Source organism: Heptranchias perlo, chromosome 2 (assembly GCF_035084215.1).
Source record: "Heptranchias perlo isolate sHepPer1 chromosome 2, sHepPer1.hap1, whole genome shotgun sequence".
NCBI lineage: Eukaryota > Metazoa > Chordata > Chondrichthyes > Hexanchiformes > Hexanchidae > Heptranchias > Heptranchias perlo.
Window position 1 is genome coordinate 48,221,759 of NC_090326.1, and position 18,049 is coordinate 48,239,807.

An 18,049-nucleotide genomic window follows, 5' to 3' on the forward strand; every position below is an offset into this window, starting at 1 on the left:
TACCACCACCCCTCTCCTTGGCAGCTTACATTCGGCGGTGGGGGAGGTGCAGCAGGCAGCCTTCTTGGCTGGGGTGGAGGGAAAGGGCAAGGACATTCAAAGTCGGGGTAGGATGTGGTGGTAGGCCTGGCCTCCCAATTTTCCACTGCTATCTCACTCGATTTGGGATGGGTTCGCAGAGGAAATTCAGACTGCATTGTAAATTGTAAAAACAGATTCTCAAAATGCATTAATTGTGCAGCAGGAAAAAAAACAATCTGTTTACAGCTAACAAAAACAGAAGTATGTTTAAAAAGGTTGTTTCATTAATTATATTACTGGCTATTGTCTTGATTTTCATAAAATCTCAGATTCATAAAAAAAGTTTTGAAATATATTTGTTCTGCAGAAGATATACAGCAACTCCCGGAGTGTGAAACATATTAAAGTCTACCTGAAATGTTATTGATTTGTGTTACAAGTTATGAATACCAAATTATGCTAACTCTGGTTATCTTGATTAATATCCATTCACGGTGAATAACCACACTTGCACTGTCTGCACTGTCGGCTTCAACGTTGGGCAATAGATTCTTAATTTTTGGCTGCAGGATCCCTCCGTGCTAAGTGAGTTCTCCACTAAGAAGTGATGTTAGAAATAGCTCAAGACTGAGCAGATGCAGCACTCAGAAATGGCCGTTTTTTTCATGCTGCTGTTAAAATCTGTTAATGTAACAAGTTATGATAAAGCTGCCATTTTACATCGCGACCTTTGACCACCAGATTCCACAGACATCAAAGAAAGATTTTTGTACCGATATGCCCCACAAGATATTTCAAAATTTACATTTTGAAAAGAAAAACTGAACCGCAATAACGAACAAGAGGGAGTACAGGAGATTGTATTTCAATCCCTATGGTCTTGTTCTTTCATAAACCTACTTGACCTAAGCTGCAACCTCATGTATTCCTGTCTGTTCTTTTATTCCCTAATGAATACAAATAAGATTTAATGGGTACATAATTTTCCAATGAGTTAGTTCAGAAGCGGCAGGCAGACAGAGCTGATTGTGGATTCACTAAACAGATTTGAGCGTGTTGGACTGTTATGCAGTTGTGTGTGAATGCACATCATAGCACAATGTGCCAATAGTTTCCAGTGACAATACCGTAAAATCTTGTATTAATAACTTTAGAAACAAAATCACTTGAGGTCGGGAGGAGCAGTGGTGCAGTTCGTTAGAACTCTAGCACATTCTATCACTGGTGGTTCAGTATCACTGGTGGTTCAGTAATATTGGTGGCTCAGTATCACTGGTGGTTCAGTATCACTGGTGGTTCAGTAATATTGGTGGCTCAGTATCATTGGTGGTTCAGTATCACTGGTGGTTCAGTAATATTGGTGGCTCAGTATCATTGGTGGTTCAGTATCACTGGTGGTTCAGTAATATTGGTGGCTCAGTATCATTGGTGGTTCAGTATCACTGGTGGTTCAGTAATATTGGTGGCTCAGTGTAACTGGTGGTTCAGTAGTATTGGTGGTTCAGTGTAACTGGTGGTTCAGTATCACTGGTGGTTCAGTAGTATTGGTGGTTCAGTATCACTGGTGGCTCAGTAGTATTGGTGGTTCAGTATCACTGGTGGCTCAGTAGTATTGGTGGTTCAGTATCACTGGTGGCTCAGTAGTATTGGTGGTTCAGTATCACTGGTGGTTCAGTAGTATTGGTGGTTCAGTATCACTGGTGGCTCAGTATCATTGGTGGTTCAGTATCACTGGTGGTTCAGTGTCACTGGTGGTTCAGTGTCACTGGTGGTTCAGTAGTATTGGTGGTTCAGTATCACTGGTGGCTCAGTAGTATAGGTGGTTCCATGGTAGACTTCTTGCCTGCCACTTGAGAGGCTTAGGTCTGATTCCTGGCCAATGCAGGACTTTTTAAGTGGATACTCTTTACAAGAGCCGGCATGGGCCGAAAGGCAGCCTTCTATGCTGTACAATTCTATGACTCTATGACGGAGTACGACATGGGTCAAGATATCAAATATCCTTTCATTTTTCGTAGCAATAAATAAAACTTTATGGTTTGCATTGTTTAATGAATGCATTTTGAAAATCTATTTTTGCAACTAACATTGTATTTCAGCTGTGAAGGCCCTTCACAAATCCTAACTGATCCAAACTGAAAAACTTTGGATCTACTAAGTTCTTTCCAATTTTGCCCCATTTAGATGAATACCTCGGGCCGGATTTTTCGTGTCAACAGATTTACCTCTGGAAGTGCACCAGAACCGTTCTTAATCCCGCTGCTGTTATACTACTGAGAACCCACCCAATTTACCTCAGTGAAGCTTCATTATACGTTCATGGGGGCTCCAGCCACTATTTATAGAAAGGCCACCTTGGGGAGTTGGGTGCAACACACAGTGCTGCTGCGGCAGCTGAAAGGGTCAAAGCAGCCATTTTGTGTTTGTAACAGAGTGGCTCAATGCAATTTGGTGCTTCAGGGGATCGAGCCCACAATTTTAAAGACCTTTCAGTTAAGGTGCTACTGTCTGTAATCAAGCAACGGAGAATCCGGCTTTTAGGCCGCAGGGGAAGGAAATCCATGAAGGGCACGATCTGGACCTGTGGAATGGATTGGCGGTGGCACTTCACTCCCATTAAGACATGCCTCTGAAACCTGGGTCACATTCCAAATGACGAAGTGCAGAGTGCCTTCACACTCTTTACTTTCTTCTTAAAGGGGAAATGGGCCACAACCAAAGACAAGGGCGTACAATCTCAATTCCCCATGGCTCCTGCTGCAAATTATCAGTCAACTAACTCAGAATCTCCTGCCTCCTAAATTCAATTAAAATAATGTCAGCACATCAAATGTTGGGTCAATATTGCAACCTCCTCTTCAGTACAATGAAAAAAATCAAGCGCCACTGTTCATGGTTGGGGGTGTGGGGGGGCAGGGGGGGCGGGGGGGGGGGGTGGGAACTTGAATGCCAATTGCTAATAATAAAAAACCATCACAGATTCTGTTTTTAAAGCTGGGTTCAGTATATCTAGAATCTTGACCAGGAAGTCAAGTGGTGTATCGTACCAAAAGTATTAGGTCCTAATAAAATCCCCTGTCAGTTGCCTATATTATCACCCTAATCTGGTGTAATAATGTAAAAGACACATTCCCATCAAATGATTTAAAAATAGCCAGTTTGACACACAACACTGGGTGTATGACATCAAATAGGATTCAAGTCACATACTCTATACGGGTAAAATACGCTGCTAATTATAGAAAATTATATAAACTACCACAAACCACCGACAGAAGTTGTGCAATGAGAATGTGACAGTGTGTCAGAACACCTCCCCGACCGCTGTCTGAAACATTGCAGAACTAACAGCAGACCAAGGTAGTGTACATAACCACAGCTCCAAAAACCATGAGCAAATTGAAAAAAAAACTAGAAAACAGCTGGTCCTATTCACTCCAGGCTGCAACATTTTCTTTGTATCTGTCCCTCTTTTTCGTACAGATCAAACCCTCCATCTCTCTCATGCACGAGGAGAGTAGAAATGTCATCACAAGTTTACAAATGTACAGCTCTAGTTTTTTAGTTGTATATCCTCTTATAACCACTATGATCCTAGCGACCCTATGTTGCATCTTTTTCCATGGCTCCAGTATCCTTTCGATACTGGAGGAGTCCAAAACTGCACACAGTTCTTCAACTGTGGCCTAACCCATATCTTGTACAGATTCATTGGGGTCAATTTTTACTTGGTGAGGGAACAATGCGTGAGGGAGCGCAAAGTGGGTGGTGCACCTGGAAGCCGGGAAGGAAGTGGGATCAGGTCGATTTTAACCACAGGGCCTCATTAGCACGTTGCAGCGTGGGCTCCCGCCTGAACCCGGTGAGAATGACAAGGTAGCTGGTGGGTGGAAACGCGATTTCCCATGGCAGTAGGATGCCGAGGGGGATCGAAGGAAACAGTCCCCCGGCAAGTTAAACAAGAGAAGGGCGTCCGGCACAATCGTGAACAGGGGAGGAGAGGAGGTTTGGAACAGAGGAGACCCGTGGTTTCCCTGTGGAGCCTCCTCCTGGCCAACAATGAACCATGAAAAAAAATTTGAAATTGTACTGGCTCTGATCCTGCTCACTGCCAGCTTTTGCTTGCGGCTCCGGGAAGGGCATGATTTGCCTGTTTGTAGGTTAAATTCGCGTTGGGGTTCGAATTATGTCATCGGACTCTCGCATTCTAATATTTATGAGGCTCCTGCCTGCCTACAAGGGAGCTTCGGCCTACTGGAAAGTTAGCGAAGATGAAATGGCGCTGGATGGAAATGGAACCACATTGGGCCAGTAATTCTGCTTGCCTGATTTTAACCCCTTCCACACACTGTTACTATTCGACGGAGGCATTAAAACCGACCCCACTATCATTTCCTTGCTTTTGTATTTAAAACCCGCGTATATAAAACAATGGCCTCGATATTCCATGAGGATGCTCCTGATCTTCTGCTGTAACTTTAGTAGGAGGTTGGCAGAAACCCCAGAGAAACAGTACAAAAGGCTAAAAATGGCCATTTATGCCTTCTCTTTGGAGGTTCTGCTGGTTTTCCACGAAAGTTACAGAAGGAGTCCAGTGGAATTTCAGGGTCCAGAATCCTATTTGCCCTTTCTATGGCTTTTTCCATCTGCAAAATCCTAACTAATTTAGTTTTACCACTGATGTAGGTCTTTTCAGCAATACAAATAGAATAGTGCCGTTTAAGGTTTCTAATTTTAAATGTTAAAATATTCATTCATGGTCTTGTGTTGGGGAATGTTGGAATTGTTAAATTTTGAGAGTTAATGATGTACCATCCACAGGATGCACTGCAGCAACTCGCCAAGGCTTCTTCGACAGCACCTCCCAAACCCGCGACCTCTACCACCTAGAAGGACAAGGGCAGCAGGCGCATGGGAACAACACCACCTGCACGTTCCCCTCCAAGTCACACACCATCCCGACTTGGAAATATATCGCCGTTCCTTCATTGTCGCTGGGTCAAAATCCTGGAACTCCCTTCCTAACAGCACTGTGGGAGAACCGTCACCACACGGACTGCAGCGGTTCAAGAAGGCGGCCCACCACCACCTTCTCGAGGGCAATTAGGGATGGGCAATAAATGCCGGCCTTGCCAGCGACGCCCACATCCCGTGAACGAATAAAAAAAAACACAATGGACCAGATAAGTAGCAGGAAAACTGCTGTGAAGAAGAGCAAGTATGAGAAACAATGAAGGTGGCAGTGGCCATGTGATTGGTCTGTTGCAAATTAAGCAGTAGAGTCCAGAAACTAGATCTGGTTTTACTGGCAACTCTTATTACTGATACACTTTTTATGTGTGATTATAAACAATATATTAGAGAGCCACAATATGTTGAAAGAAGGAGGCAGCCATTTTGAAATACGCCGAAGCACTCTGCTTTTTAAGATACACGTTGAATTTAATGCTAATCCAATGGAGATTTCTTAAATGATTAAATGACTTGGAAAGTTCAAATGGTAAAGGCAACATTGCTGAACTCTCTGAAGAGTTCTGATGAAAGGTCATCGACCTGAAACATTAACTCTGTTTCTCTCTCCACAGATGCTGCCTGATCTGCTGAGTGTTTCCAGCATTTTCTGTTTTTATCTCAGAAGAATAGGTTGTTTTGGTATAGATAAATGAGAACAATAAAAGCTCAAGGTTATATATTACAATGCAGAACTCCAAATGGCAGACTTATAATTGGGTTACATAAAATTTGCATCCACTGTACCTGAACTGGGCGATGTTGATGCACTAACATTGATGCACACAGTGTCAGATGTTGTGTTGCCGGGTACTTTCTCCATCAGTCCAAGTGCTGTGCAACTATGGAAAATGAAATACAGTACAAATATTAACATTTCCTAATGAAATCAAGTATTGCAAATATCATTATTACTGAAACTAATATGTCGGTTATATATATGTATGTGTGTACACAAAATATCTCACTAAACAAATTGCTGCTTCTCAGTGCTGGTAATTTGGGAAGAGGATGGAACTTTTCAGGGTAGTGGGGAAATTGGAACAGGGAAGGGCACAAAGTCCAAAGCAGTAGAAGGAACACACTGGGGGACTGGGGACACAAGATTACCTAAATGGCTTCTCCACGAGCGAACAAACAAAACTTTAAATATCAGGAACCTTTACTGAGCCAGCTGATTAAAGATTAGGCCTCAGGTGGGTGAGAACAGCACCACTGGAGATCCTACGCAGATGTTTGAGGAGTGGCAATGCCATCTATGGTGGAAGCACTGAAAGGTGAGTATAATGGTAAGTATATATAACTCACAGTTTCATTGGAGTCAATGAAAAGAAAAATCTGGCAGGGCGTATGCCTCTGTCAAAGTTGGAAGTTCCAGCGATAGTCGGTATAGAAATATTAGCATGGCTGAAGAATCGTGGCACAGGAAGTGCATAACATACACAAAATCTTCAATTTAATATAGAAGGATATACATAAAACATATAGAAGTACCTTGAACTAGAACTTAGCCACAATACAAAAGTGCAGAACCACAAATAGAGCTGAAACAAATTTGAAAAATTTAGATGGTAGTTTGGTGGAGCTTAGCTAAAAAGCTGATACATTGAATTCCAGTGTACCACATCAAGAAAGTATAGGGAAATGCAATAAAAATGTCAGGTATATGAGAATAGTAGGACATCGGAAAAAAAGCAGAATCAAGGTGGATAGGTCACTAGGTTCTGATGGCTTGCACTCTAGATTGTTGAAAGAAGTCAGAAAGGAAATAGCATAGGCTCTGGCCACTTTTTGAAGCTTCTCCAAATGTATGAGTTGTATGGTGGGATTGGAAACTAGGCAATGTAACACTTTTGTTCAAGATGGGAGAGAAGGATAAATTGCGTAACTATAGGCCAGTTAGTTTAACATCAATTCTAGGCAAATTCCTGGAATCCATCATTCTAGATAAAACTAGTGGGCATTTAGAAATGCATGAGCTAATCAAGGTCAGCCAGCACAGATATAGTAAAGGCAAGTCATGTTTGATAAATTAAATAGAGCTTGTGAAGAGTTTACAGATTGCATAGATCAAGGGAATACAGTAGATGAAGTGTATATGGATTTTCATAAGGCATTCTATGAGGCTTGTTAGGAAAATTCAGGATAGAAAGTTGGTTGCTGGACTGGAAGCAAAGTGATAGGGTAAATGGGTGTTACTCAGATTGGAGGAGATTTGGAAGTGGTGTTCTGGTCCATTTATATATTTTATACATCGATATATTTGTATATAGATGACTTGGACTTGGGCATAAAAAGCACAATCTGATAACACATGTAGGGGGTTTGCCAAAAATGAGAGGACTATAAAAAACTTCAAGAAGGCATACAGGTTAACAGAATGGGCAGATAGGTGGAGGATGCAATTTAATATGGATGTGTGGCGTAATAAATCTTGGGAAGAAAAACAAGGAATGGGAATATACACTCAATGGAAAGACACTGAAAGGTATAAATGAACAAAGAGACCTAAGAGTTCAAAATACATCATTTCCTGAAAGTGAGAGTACAGGTAGATAAAGAAAAACAACTTGCATTTATATAGTGCCTTTCACAACCTCAGGACATCCCAAAGCCCTTCACCGCCAATGAAGTACCTCTGAAGTGTACTCACTGTTGTAAAATAGGGAACCGTGGGAGCCAATTTGCGCACAGCAAATAACCAGATAATCTGTTCTAGTGATTTTGATTGATTTTGGTTGAGGGATAAATAGTGGCCTGGACACCAGGAGAATTCCCCTGCTCTTCTTTAAATAGTACCATGAGGTCTTTTACCTGAGATGGAAATGGGGCCTCAGTTTAACATCCCCTCTGAAAGACGGCACCTCCGACAATGCAGCATTCTCTCAGTACTGCACTGGAGTGTCAGCCTAGTTTATGCGCTCAAGTCTTTGAAGTAGGGCTTGAACCCACAACCTTCTGACTCAGTGGTGAGATTGGGAAGACTGGCCAGGACGGGATACTATTGTTATAAGGAGAGACTCGGACTATTTTCAATAGAGCAGAGAAGGCCAAAAGGAGATTGCTAGAGATTTTTAAAATTAAGGGGTCTGATAAAATGAATAGAGAAAGACCATTTCCTCTGGTTGGAGAGTCAGTAATGAGGGACCATCAATTTAAAGAGAGTGAGGAGAGAGGTTAGGAGAATTTTTTTTTACTTAGAGGGTTGTTGAAGAACAAAATTCTTTATCACGGGAATGGTTGAGATAGAGACCACTGCATCCTTTAAGGGAAAACTGGATATATATTTGAAGCAGAGGAAGATACATGGCTGTGGGGAGAGAGCAGGGCAGTGGGATTGGTTTTGGATTGCTCTAGCAAATAGCTGTCACAGACTCAATGGGCCAAAAGACATCCTTCTATGGCTCTATGGAATCTGAGGCAGCTCCCAGTTGGCTCAAACATTAACCCCCAACTCAGCTGGGGAGCGCTTAGACACTGCTACATAAGATAACTGTACATAGAAATTCCATGAATCACAAGAAATACTTTAAAGCACCTAAGGAAAATATATGAACACTCAGTCATGCACTTCAACTGGAAATTGACATGCATTTGAACATGGCAGAGGCTTGAATATCACAACAACTCATTCACTAAATTAAATTATGTCACATGGAATATATGTTGTATCCTGTTATCCTTTTAATGTGCTGAAAAATAAACTTTTCTTATTCCTATATATATCAAACTAACTCTACATAGTTGGGTCAGTTTGATACAACTTAACAGGAAAAACAACTTGCAGTCCATTACTTTAAATATGTTCAATAGACTCTTAAAGAAAGACTCGCATTTATATTGCGCTTTTTATGACCTTAGGATGTCCCAAAGCGCTTTACACTGTTGTAATGTAGGAAATACGGCTGTCAACACAGCAAGGTCCCACAAACAGCAATGAGATGATAACCAGATAATCTGTTTTAGTGGTGTTGATTGAGGGATAAATATTGGCCAGGACAACAGAGAAAACTCCCCTGTTCTTCTTCGAAATAGTGCCATGGGATCGTTAACGTCCACCTGAGAGGGCAGACAGAGCCTTGGTTTAAAGTCTCATCTGAAATATCTTACGGTGTCTTACGGTGTTGATTGCAGAGCACACTATACACATAGAGCAATTAATATCTCCTGCATAAATCTCTCTGTCTGTAGACATTTCTGTGCTACTGGTGGCTGCTGATGAATCCATACTATACTTTCACATAACTAAAGTCAATCGCCTGGAATTTCCACAGGGATTAACATAAGATAAGAACATAAGAAATAGGAGCAGGAGTAGGCCAATCGGCCCCTCGAGCCTGCTCCACCATTCAATAAGATCATGGCTGATCCGATCTTAACCTCAAATCTAAATTCATGTCCAATTTCCTGCCCGATTCTCCCGATCGTCCACTGTAACTTCAGCGGAAGCTCCAGAGAAACGGCATGAACGGCTGTTTACGTTATTTCTCTGGAGTTTCCACTGAAGTTACAGTGAACAATCAGGAGAATTCCTGCAGAAATTCTACCCCCATTTTCTTAATGTGAACGCATTGCTAAACTTTATTTGTTAGCCTGAACTGAGCAACTCTGAAAGATCCTGTGCACATCGGCCTTCAGCAAGCTCTGAGCAAACTTTAACAAGCAAACTTTTTTTCTGAGGCTCACGTCCAACTGACGCATTTCAGGATGGGAACAAACTGTGAGCTGTGGTAAAAATAGAAGAAATATCAGTTACTGCTAACCGATGGATTTACTTGCCATTTACTCATGCCTACTTTCTGTTAAACTTGAACCAGAGAGGAAAATATAGCTCTTAGTGAGGTCATAACTGCAGACTTAAAAGACGACCAAAATGTGGAACTCTAAATTACCATCACCTTAAGCCTTCTGCACAGTCAGGAAGTGTGGCCTTCTACAAAGGAAGTGATCAGACAGATGGAAGTATTGTAGCAAGTACAATTGTGACAGAATCTCAGAATGCAATAGATGCAGCAGGGGTAACACAAAGAAGAGGAAAGAAATCGTCCAGCAGCACAAACTGTGAAAAGGTTGCCCCAGGGAAAGTTGGTTATGTCATAGATAGATCACAGAATCCCTTGATCCAGCAACACAGGCTAGAATGCCTGTTGATGGATAGAGGGTGAGTCTCACTAGTAGCAATGTACAGGAAACCTGCAGATCAGTTATATTGCCAATTTTGTTTGATGCAAAGTGCTTTCAGATGTACAATGACATCAAATCTTTAGGAAATCTGAGTGTGTAATCTGACAATGCACTGCATTATGGCAAGAGGTGCAAGACCAACCCTAAGAAATTGTCTTAACTTTACTTGGGTTTCAAATTGGGTGCAATATGACTTTATTGATAATGTGTTTGAATGTTAGCAAGAGAGCTGACATGACCCATTTTCTCAAAAGATTAAAATTTAACTAGCCATAATCCGCTGGCGAGAGGAGCTCTGCATGTCCATGCTTGGGGAGAGTTCCACTGTTCCTGGGCAGAGACGCAACATGGAGCTAGCAGCATTATTCAGCGTGACCACCCGTGGCTAACTAACGAAGTTAAGGATAGTATTAGATTAAAAGAAGAGGCCCGTAATGGTGCAAAGAAGAGTAATAAGTCTGAGGATTGGGAGAGTTTTAGAAACCAGCAAAGGACGACCAAAAACTTGATAAAAAGGGAGAAAATAGAATATGAAAGTAAACGAGCAAGAAATATAAAAACGGATTGTAAGAGCTTCTACAAGTATGTAAAAAGAGAGTATCAAAAGTAAATGTTGCTCCCCAAGAGGCTGAGACAGGATAAATTAAAATGGGGAATCAGGAAATGGTAGATGCGTTAAACAAATATTTTGTATCCGTCTTCACAGTAGAAGAAACAAAAACCAAGGGGCTAATGAGAATAAGGAACCTAAAAGTAATTATTATCAGCAGTGAAAAAGTACTTGAGAAACTAATTGGACTAAAAGCCAATAAATCCCCTGGACCTGATGGCCTACATCCTAGGGTTCTAAAAGAGGTGGCTGTAGAGATAGTGGATGCATTGGTTATGATCTTCCAAAATTCCCTAGATTCTAGAACAATTGGAAGGTAGCAAATGTAACCACATTATTCAAGAAAGGAGGGAAAGAGAAAACAGTGAACTACAGGCCAGTTAGCCTGACATCAGTCGTCAGGAAAATGCTGGAATCCATTATTAAGGAAGTGGTAACAGGGCACTTAGAACATCATAATATGATTAGGCTGAGTCAACATGGTTTAATGAAAGGGAAATCATGTTTGACAAATTTATTACAGTTTTTTGAGGATGTAACTAGCAGGGTAGATAAAGGGGAACCAGTGGATGTAGTATATTTGGATTTTCAAAAGGCATTTGATAAGGTGCCACATAAAAGGTTGGTATACAAGATAAGGGCTCATGGGGTTTGGGTAACATATTAGCATAGATAGAGGAATGGTTAATGGACAGAAAACAGAGAGTAGGGATAAACGGGTCATTCTCAGGTTGGCAGGCTGTAACTAGTGAGGTGCCACAAGGATTGGTGTTTGGGTCTCAGCTATTTACAATCTATATTAATGACTTGGATGCAGGAACCGAGTGCAATGTAATCAAGTTTGCTGACGATACAAAGCTGGGTGGGAAAGTAAGCTGTGAGAAGGACACAAAGGGCTCGATTTTAAAAGAAAAGTCTGGGTGCGTTGGGGGCAAAGAAAATCGGCTCTTCAAGGAGCGGACAGAAATCCCGGCTCCAGGACGCCGAAGAACGCAATTACAGCCAGCGGGATGATATGTAAACCTGCAATTCACCTAGTTAAAATCGTTAAAAAATGAATAAATGTAATTTGGAATGAAGGCAAACGATTTCAATGCTGCCTCGACATGTTTCCCGTGCACTGCAAAACACGGCATTGGGAAGTAGTTTCGTTTCAGCCGGCAGCCATTTGGCCATTTAAATCCCTGTTTGACAGATGGGGATAAAAGGTCAGTTATTGCAGCAGGGCACTCAGTTCTCTCAGACAAACTTTTGGCTGGGAGATCTTTGTGTTTAGACCGAAAATTCTTGGTTTCCACTCAGAATTGTTCTGTTTACACATATTTACCAACTTTTCGGACCCCCTCAAACTGACTCCATCAGGATGGGGGGGGCCGTGATGGTTGCATTCACCAGTATATCCGAGGACGAGGAACATCACCATCCTCACCAGGCACGGCATGCACTTCCACCACTTGGAGCTCCACAACACAGTGCTGCACCACAGGCACCTGCACAAGAGCACAGAGGGGAACAACAGAGGGATGAACATCACAGGAGGCATTACTCTCGTCAGACTGAGGCTCAGCTTCGTGGACCTCTCCGAGGAGCAGTGCGCATGGAGGCTGAGAGTGAGTTGCCAGGTGGTCGCAGACATCTGCAGCCTCCTTCATGCTGAGTTGCTCCTGATTGGGACATGCGGCATCTCATATTTCGGTCGCTGTTGAAGTCACCACTGCACTCAATTTCTTTGCCTCCGGATCATTCCAGGGTGCGACTGGGGACAACGCCAGGGTCTCTCAGTCGTCTGCACACAAGTGCATAAGGCAGGTCACCGACAGCTTGTTTCGCAGGGCCTCACAATACGTCAACTTCCCCATGGACGACCTCAGCCAGACGGAGAGGGCAGTGGGATTCCACTCTGTGGCTGGCTTCCCACGGGTTCACGGTGCAATCGATTGCACCCATATAGCAATCAGAGCACCTCCACACGAGCCAGGACTGTTCATCAACAGAAAGGGTATCACTCCATTAACGCTCAGCTTGTTTGTGACCACCGCAAAAGATTTCTTCACGTGTGCGCCAGATTCCCTGGCATCTGCCACGATTCCTTCATTCTCCGGGAGTCCATCATCCCGCCCCTCTTCCACGCACCAAACAGCCTTAAGGGCTGGTTCCTTGGGGACAAGGGATACCCCCCGCACACATGGCTGATGACACCTCTGGGGAACCCCGTTGATACAATGACCGCCACCGCCACATCGCCACCAGGTCTATAATTGAACATGCGATAGGACTGCTGAAGATAAGATTTTGGTGCCTTGATCATTCTGGGGGAGTGCTTCAATATGCACCAGACAGAGTGGGACACATGGCGCAACAGAGAGGAGTACTGGTTGATGAGGCCCCATGCCCTCATCCAGCATCCACATCTGCAATGAACATTGAGCAGAACAGGAGCAGCAGCAGGAGGAGGAAGAGGAGGAGGAGGACGAACCCATGGCCAGAGCAGTGGCTCACCTGGCTGCTCATGAGGCCAGGGAGTCACTCATATGTGAATGCTTCTCATGAGATCACAAAGTGTGAATAGTCCAGTCCTCACATCACCTGGAAAGAGCAGCGCCAACACCAGCCCCCCGCCCTCTGCACAGAACAGTCCTGCAACTACACATACACCCACTGTAAAGTCACTCACTGGGTGGCATCAAGTGTCGCCAATCACGTGCCTGTGCCACCATTCCACTCATGCAGGAGTTGGACTCCTCCATCCTCTGCACTATTATGGAGAGTGCGCGTGGCACCTGTTCCAGCACCTCGCAAATGTGCTGCTGTCCCTCAATCATTCTCTTTTTAAAGGATGGCCCCCAGGGTTCAGTATCTGCGTCCAGCTGAGCAGAGCCTGGAGAGGAGTGCTCCCACCGATGCAGACTCTCCACAGCTGCCCCTGCCACCAGTGTCTGCTCGTGCTCACTTGTGTGTGGTAACTCACCAGGTGCCAACCCAATAATTGACTACTAGGACCCACCAAGATGTGAGTATCTGCGCTGGTGGATGGCTCACTAAGGTATGACGGTGCACCCTCAGAGGCCAGGAGCTCCTCTGAGGACTTGCCCTCTCCCATCTGAACGGCCTGTAAGAGAACAGAAGGCAATATTAAGCATCATCACAGATATGTCATGTTGCGATGAGCATACTGAGGGGTTCAACATGCCAATCATTGTTAACATCAATTCATGTTGTGTGTGATGAATGTTAAAGCTGTGTCACCAGACGTTTGTGGGGTGCCAGCATCCCAAATGGACAGGCACTCGAGGGTGTGGCTGATCTCCAGGGCTTCCTCCTCCACCTCTGTGAGGACCACTATTTGTTGTGGCCCCCCCTCCAGTCCTCGCCCTCTCGCGTGCATTTTGCACTCTCTCCTCTTAGAAGGGGAGAAAATACAGACGTGTGAGTGAGTGATGGTGAAGTGGTCAGCCGACGAATGCATTGGTTTGGGTGAGGCTGACCATGAAAGAGGTGCATCAGAGGGTGAGTATCAGGCAGAGCCATCACATTAGATCAGGATTGGGGTGAGTGGTAGTGGTGGGGTCACAAATGGGGAGGTGAGGAAGTGCTCAGGAAGTGCAGGCAAGTTGAGGATGAGCCTTAAGTGGGTGTGAGGAGTGATGTATTGGAGTAGTCTTGTCAGTGCCGAATGAGATGTTGGGGGGGGAATTGATGTGCACCACGGAATGCAGGAGAATCAGTAAGTGTACTCACTTTTGCTGACCTAGTTAGATCATTGAAGCGCTTCCTGCACTGGATCCAGGTGCGAGAGATGTTGCTCCTGCTCGTGACCTCCTCTGTCCCCTCGAGCCAGGCCTTCTTTGTGGCAGAGGCAGGGCACTTCCTCCTGTTGACCGAGTAAAATAGTTCCCTCCTCCTCCTCACCCCGGCCACCAAGACCTCAAGTGAGGCATTGCTGAATCTTGGAGCAGCCTTGCGCCTGTGCTGCTCCACTGGGTCTTCTGGCTATTTGCTCCAGCAAAATCCATTGGAGCAATGGCCCTTTAAATCTAGATGCTGCAGCTGACAGCCTGTCATGCGGGTGCGCAGTCTGCCCACTGCGCAGCTTTCAGACGGCAAACCCGGAAACAAGATTAATGGCCACCAATTAAGTTGCGATCGGGTGGGGAGCGGTAAGCTTTTATTATTCGGGTTTGCTGCGCGCCCAGTGACCCCCCCCCCCCCCCCCCCCGCTGCTGCCATCCCGCCGTCTTATTGCCCAAAGGATCTGCAAAGGCTTTTAGACAGGTCAAATGAGTGGGCAAGAAGTGGCAGATGGAGTATAATGTGGGGAAATGTGAGGTTATTTACTTTGGTAGGAAGAATAGAAAAACAGAATATTTTTTAAACGGTGAGAATGTTGGTGTCTAGAGAGACTTGGGTGTCCTGGTACAAGAAACACAAGAAGTTAGTATGCAGGTACAGCAGGCAATTAGGAAGGCAAATGGCATGTTGGTCTTCTTGCAAGGGGGTTGGAGTACAAGAGTAAGGAAGTCTTACTACAGTTGTACAGGGCTTTGGTGAGACCTCACCTGAAGTACTGCATACAGTTTTGCTCTCCTTATCTAAAGAAGGATATACTTGCCTTAGAGGCAGTGCAGCGGAGGTTCACTAGATTAATTCCTGGGATGAGAGTGTTGTCCTATGAGGAGAGGTTGAGTAGAATGGGCCTATACTCTCTGGAGTTTAGAAGAATGAGAGGTGATTTCATTGAAACACATAAGATTTTGAGGGGGCTTGACAGGGTAGATGCTGAGAGTTTGTTTCCCCTGGCTGGAGAGTCTAGAACTAGGGGGCATAATCACACGATAAGGGGTCGGCTATTTAAGATTGCGATGAGGAGGAATTTCTTCACTCAGAGGGTTGTGAATCTTTGAAATTCTCCACCTCAGAGGGCTGTGGATGCTGAGTCGTTGAGTATATTCAAGGCTGAGATGGATAGATTTTTGGACTCTAGGGGAATCAAGGGATATGGGGATCGGGCTGGAAAGTGGAGTTGAGGTTGAAGATCAGTCATGATCTGACTGAAAGGGACAGCAGACTCGAGGGGTGAAATGGCCTACTCCTGCTCCTATTTCTTATGTTCTTATGTGACACATCTCAGATCAATACCGATAGTAGAATAGTCCCTTATGCTTTAGAGTAATATAACAGTAGCAGGAATGATTGGTGCTGACATAGTGTCTTTCAGACTGACATTGGCAGGTGCTGAGTAAAGAACAAGGACAAGCCTCCATATACCCCAAATTGATCTCAGTCTCAATTGGCTGACAATACAGATCAGAAGTTCTACCTTTGTAATTGAATTGTGACGTTTTGTATAATAACAGGATGTAGGATGCTAATGATTCCACTTTTTCATACCTCTCCATGTCCAAAACCACATGGGATATTTCATATTTTGAACATATTGTGGTCTCTGCTCAATGATCCAATTTAAAACCCTAATATGTAGGACTCACACAATTCAAGGATTTTATTGATTGCATTATACTTAGATCAGCCATGAGCATTATTTGTAGTCTATAAAATACAAGCACTCCATTTGTTAACTTGTCTGAAAGGCTTTTCTTTTACTCTTAGGGAATTATGTAATAACTTGTTTAAAGTATTATTGCAATGAGATTCAATTTTTGACTCAAGAATCATAGTGCCTCTTTGCAATTGTTAATAAATTTCACCCTTAATTTTCATATAAGGTCCCTTGCTCCCATGCTTTCTCTTTAATAAGGAGGATATTAGAGTCTGGGTAATAGGCGCAACTGCTTTTATTAACTGGCAAGAAGGACCAGCACATTAGTGCTATTATTAACTGGCAAGTGGGACTATTCCAGGTTCTTCTTTACGTTGAAATTTAGTTCTAATATGACATGTGGGTCCAGAAATTCATTGATGCTGTGAAAACATATGCCTAAGCATCCAATATGGTGGCTGATGCGCATGCGCACATTCCATGCTGGAAGTGCACCACCTGCAGTATTGGTAATGGCTCCACTATAGGCTCCCAGGCCCCTAATGCCTGTTGGAGGCCCCCTTCCTGAAATTGGGTTGCCTTGAATGCAGCCAGCGCCGGGCTCACTGCGTTCTGGATAACGTGGTCTTCGTGCAACCTAACCAGCGGTCTTTAAAGGGACCGCTGGCATCACCAAAAAGGTACTTTAAAAAAAAATCCTTAGCTGACTTTGGAGCCAGAGGTGCAGGAGCAGTCCTGCACCTCCCGACACCACAGCAGTCATGAAGACCTTTGCTGGCCCCCACTTGGCCCGTTCTCACCGATCGCTCCCCTCCTTCCCTCCCGATCACCCTCCTCCCTCCCGATCACCCTCCTCCCTCTCGATCACCCTCCTCCCTCTCTCCCAATCCCCCCCCTTCCAGGACCTACCTGAGGGCTACTGCCAGGGAGGCAGCCGGCCCAACTTTGTCCTTGCGGAACTGGCCAGCTGCCTCTGGACGCTGGATTGGTGTCCGCAGCTTGCGGGCTATATGCAGATGAGGCCAAAGACCCAATTTTGGGTAAGCCTTTGGCCTCCAGCTCTGTCTATTTCAGGCCCGAAATGAATTTCCACTCCCTGCAGTCTATCTGCACTAAAAACCGACAAAACTCATTTGAATCATGACAGCGCATTACTCACAGGTGGGATAAACCAAATATCACACTGTTCCTCACTAATTATGTTTGTACCAAAAGTAAAGATGAAGGCACATGAATTGATATCAAATTATTTGAAAAGATACTTCTCATAATGTGAAAGCACGGTGAAGACATGTTAATTTTGGTACAATGTTGTGATGAAGGTGCTATGAAATAAGAGATGCTTTTACAAAAGTATTTCTCAACAGATATTAAAGAATAATAAAATAAAGAACTATTATTCAACTCTTTAGATTACCACACCATACCACTTTGTAATTTACATAATGAGTGGTAAACTTACTTGGTTCTCTGCTTACACTTCACTGTAAATGAGGTCTCATTTGAAAAGTACATTGGAGGGCATGGTCCACACTTAGTATCAGATTTCCTGTTTGCTATAAAACATAATAATATTTGATTAAAAAATGGAACAATAGCAAAATAAAAAAACATCAGTGACTGAGGACTGTTAAATGAGAATATTTTGAGGAATAAGGCTGACAGTTTCAAAATGTCACCTAATTACTGATTAAATATTCAAAAAATACAGCAAAGGAGAAAAAACT

General features: G+C 43.8%; 1 protein-coding gene across 2 annotated transcripts in view; it reads right to left on the minus strand.

Annotated features, from left to right (window-relative positions):
- The window catches only part of LOC137338928 (tumor necrosis factor receptor superfamily member 11A-like), an 80,873-nt gene that overhangs the window by 20,332 nt on the left and 42,492 nt on the right, over positions 1-18,049 (minus strand). For both annotated transcript variants that reach the window (XM_068001855.1, XM_068001856.1), the window contains 2 exons: positions 17,785-17,878; positions 5,779-5,873 (listed from right to left, as the gene is read on the minus strand). In XM_068001855.1, coding sequence (XP_067857956.1) covers positions 5,779-5,873; positions 17,785-17,878 — 189 coding nt within the window. The remainder of the gene's footprint in view (positions 1-5,778; positions 5,874-17,784; positions 17,879-18,049) is intronic.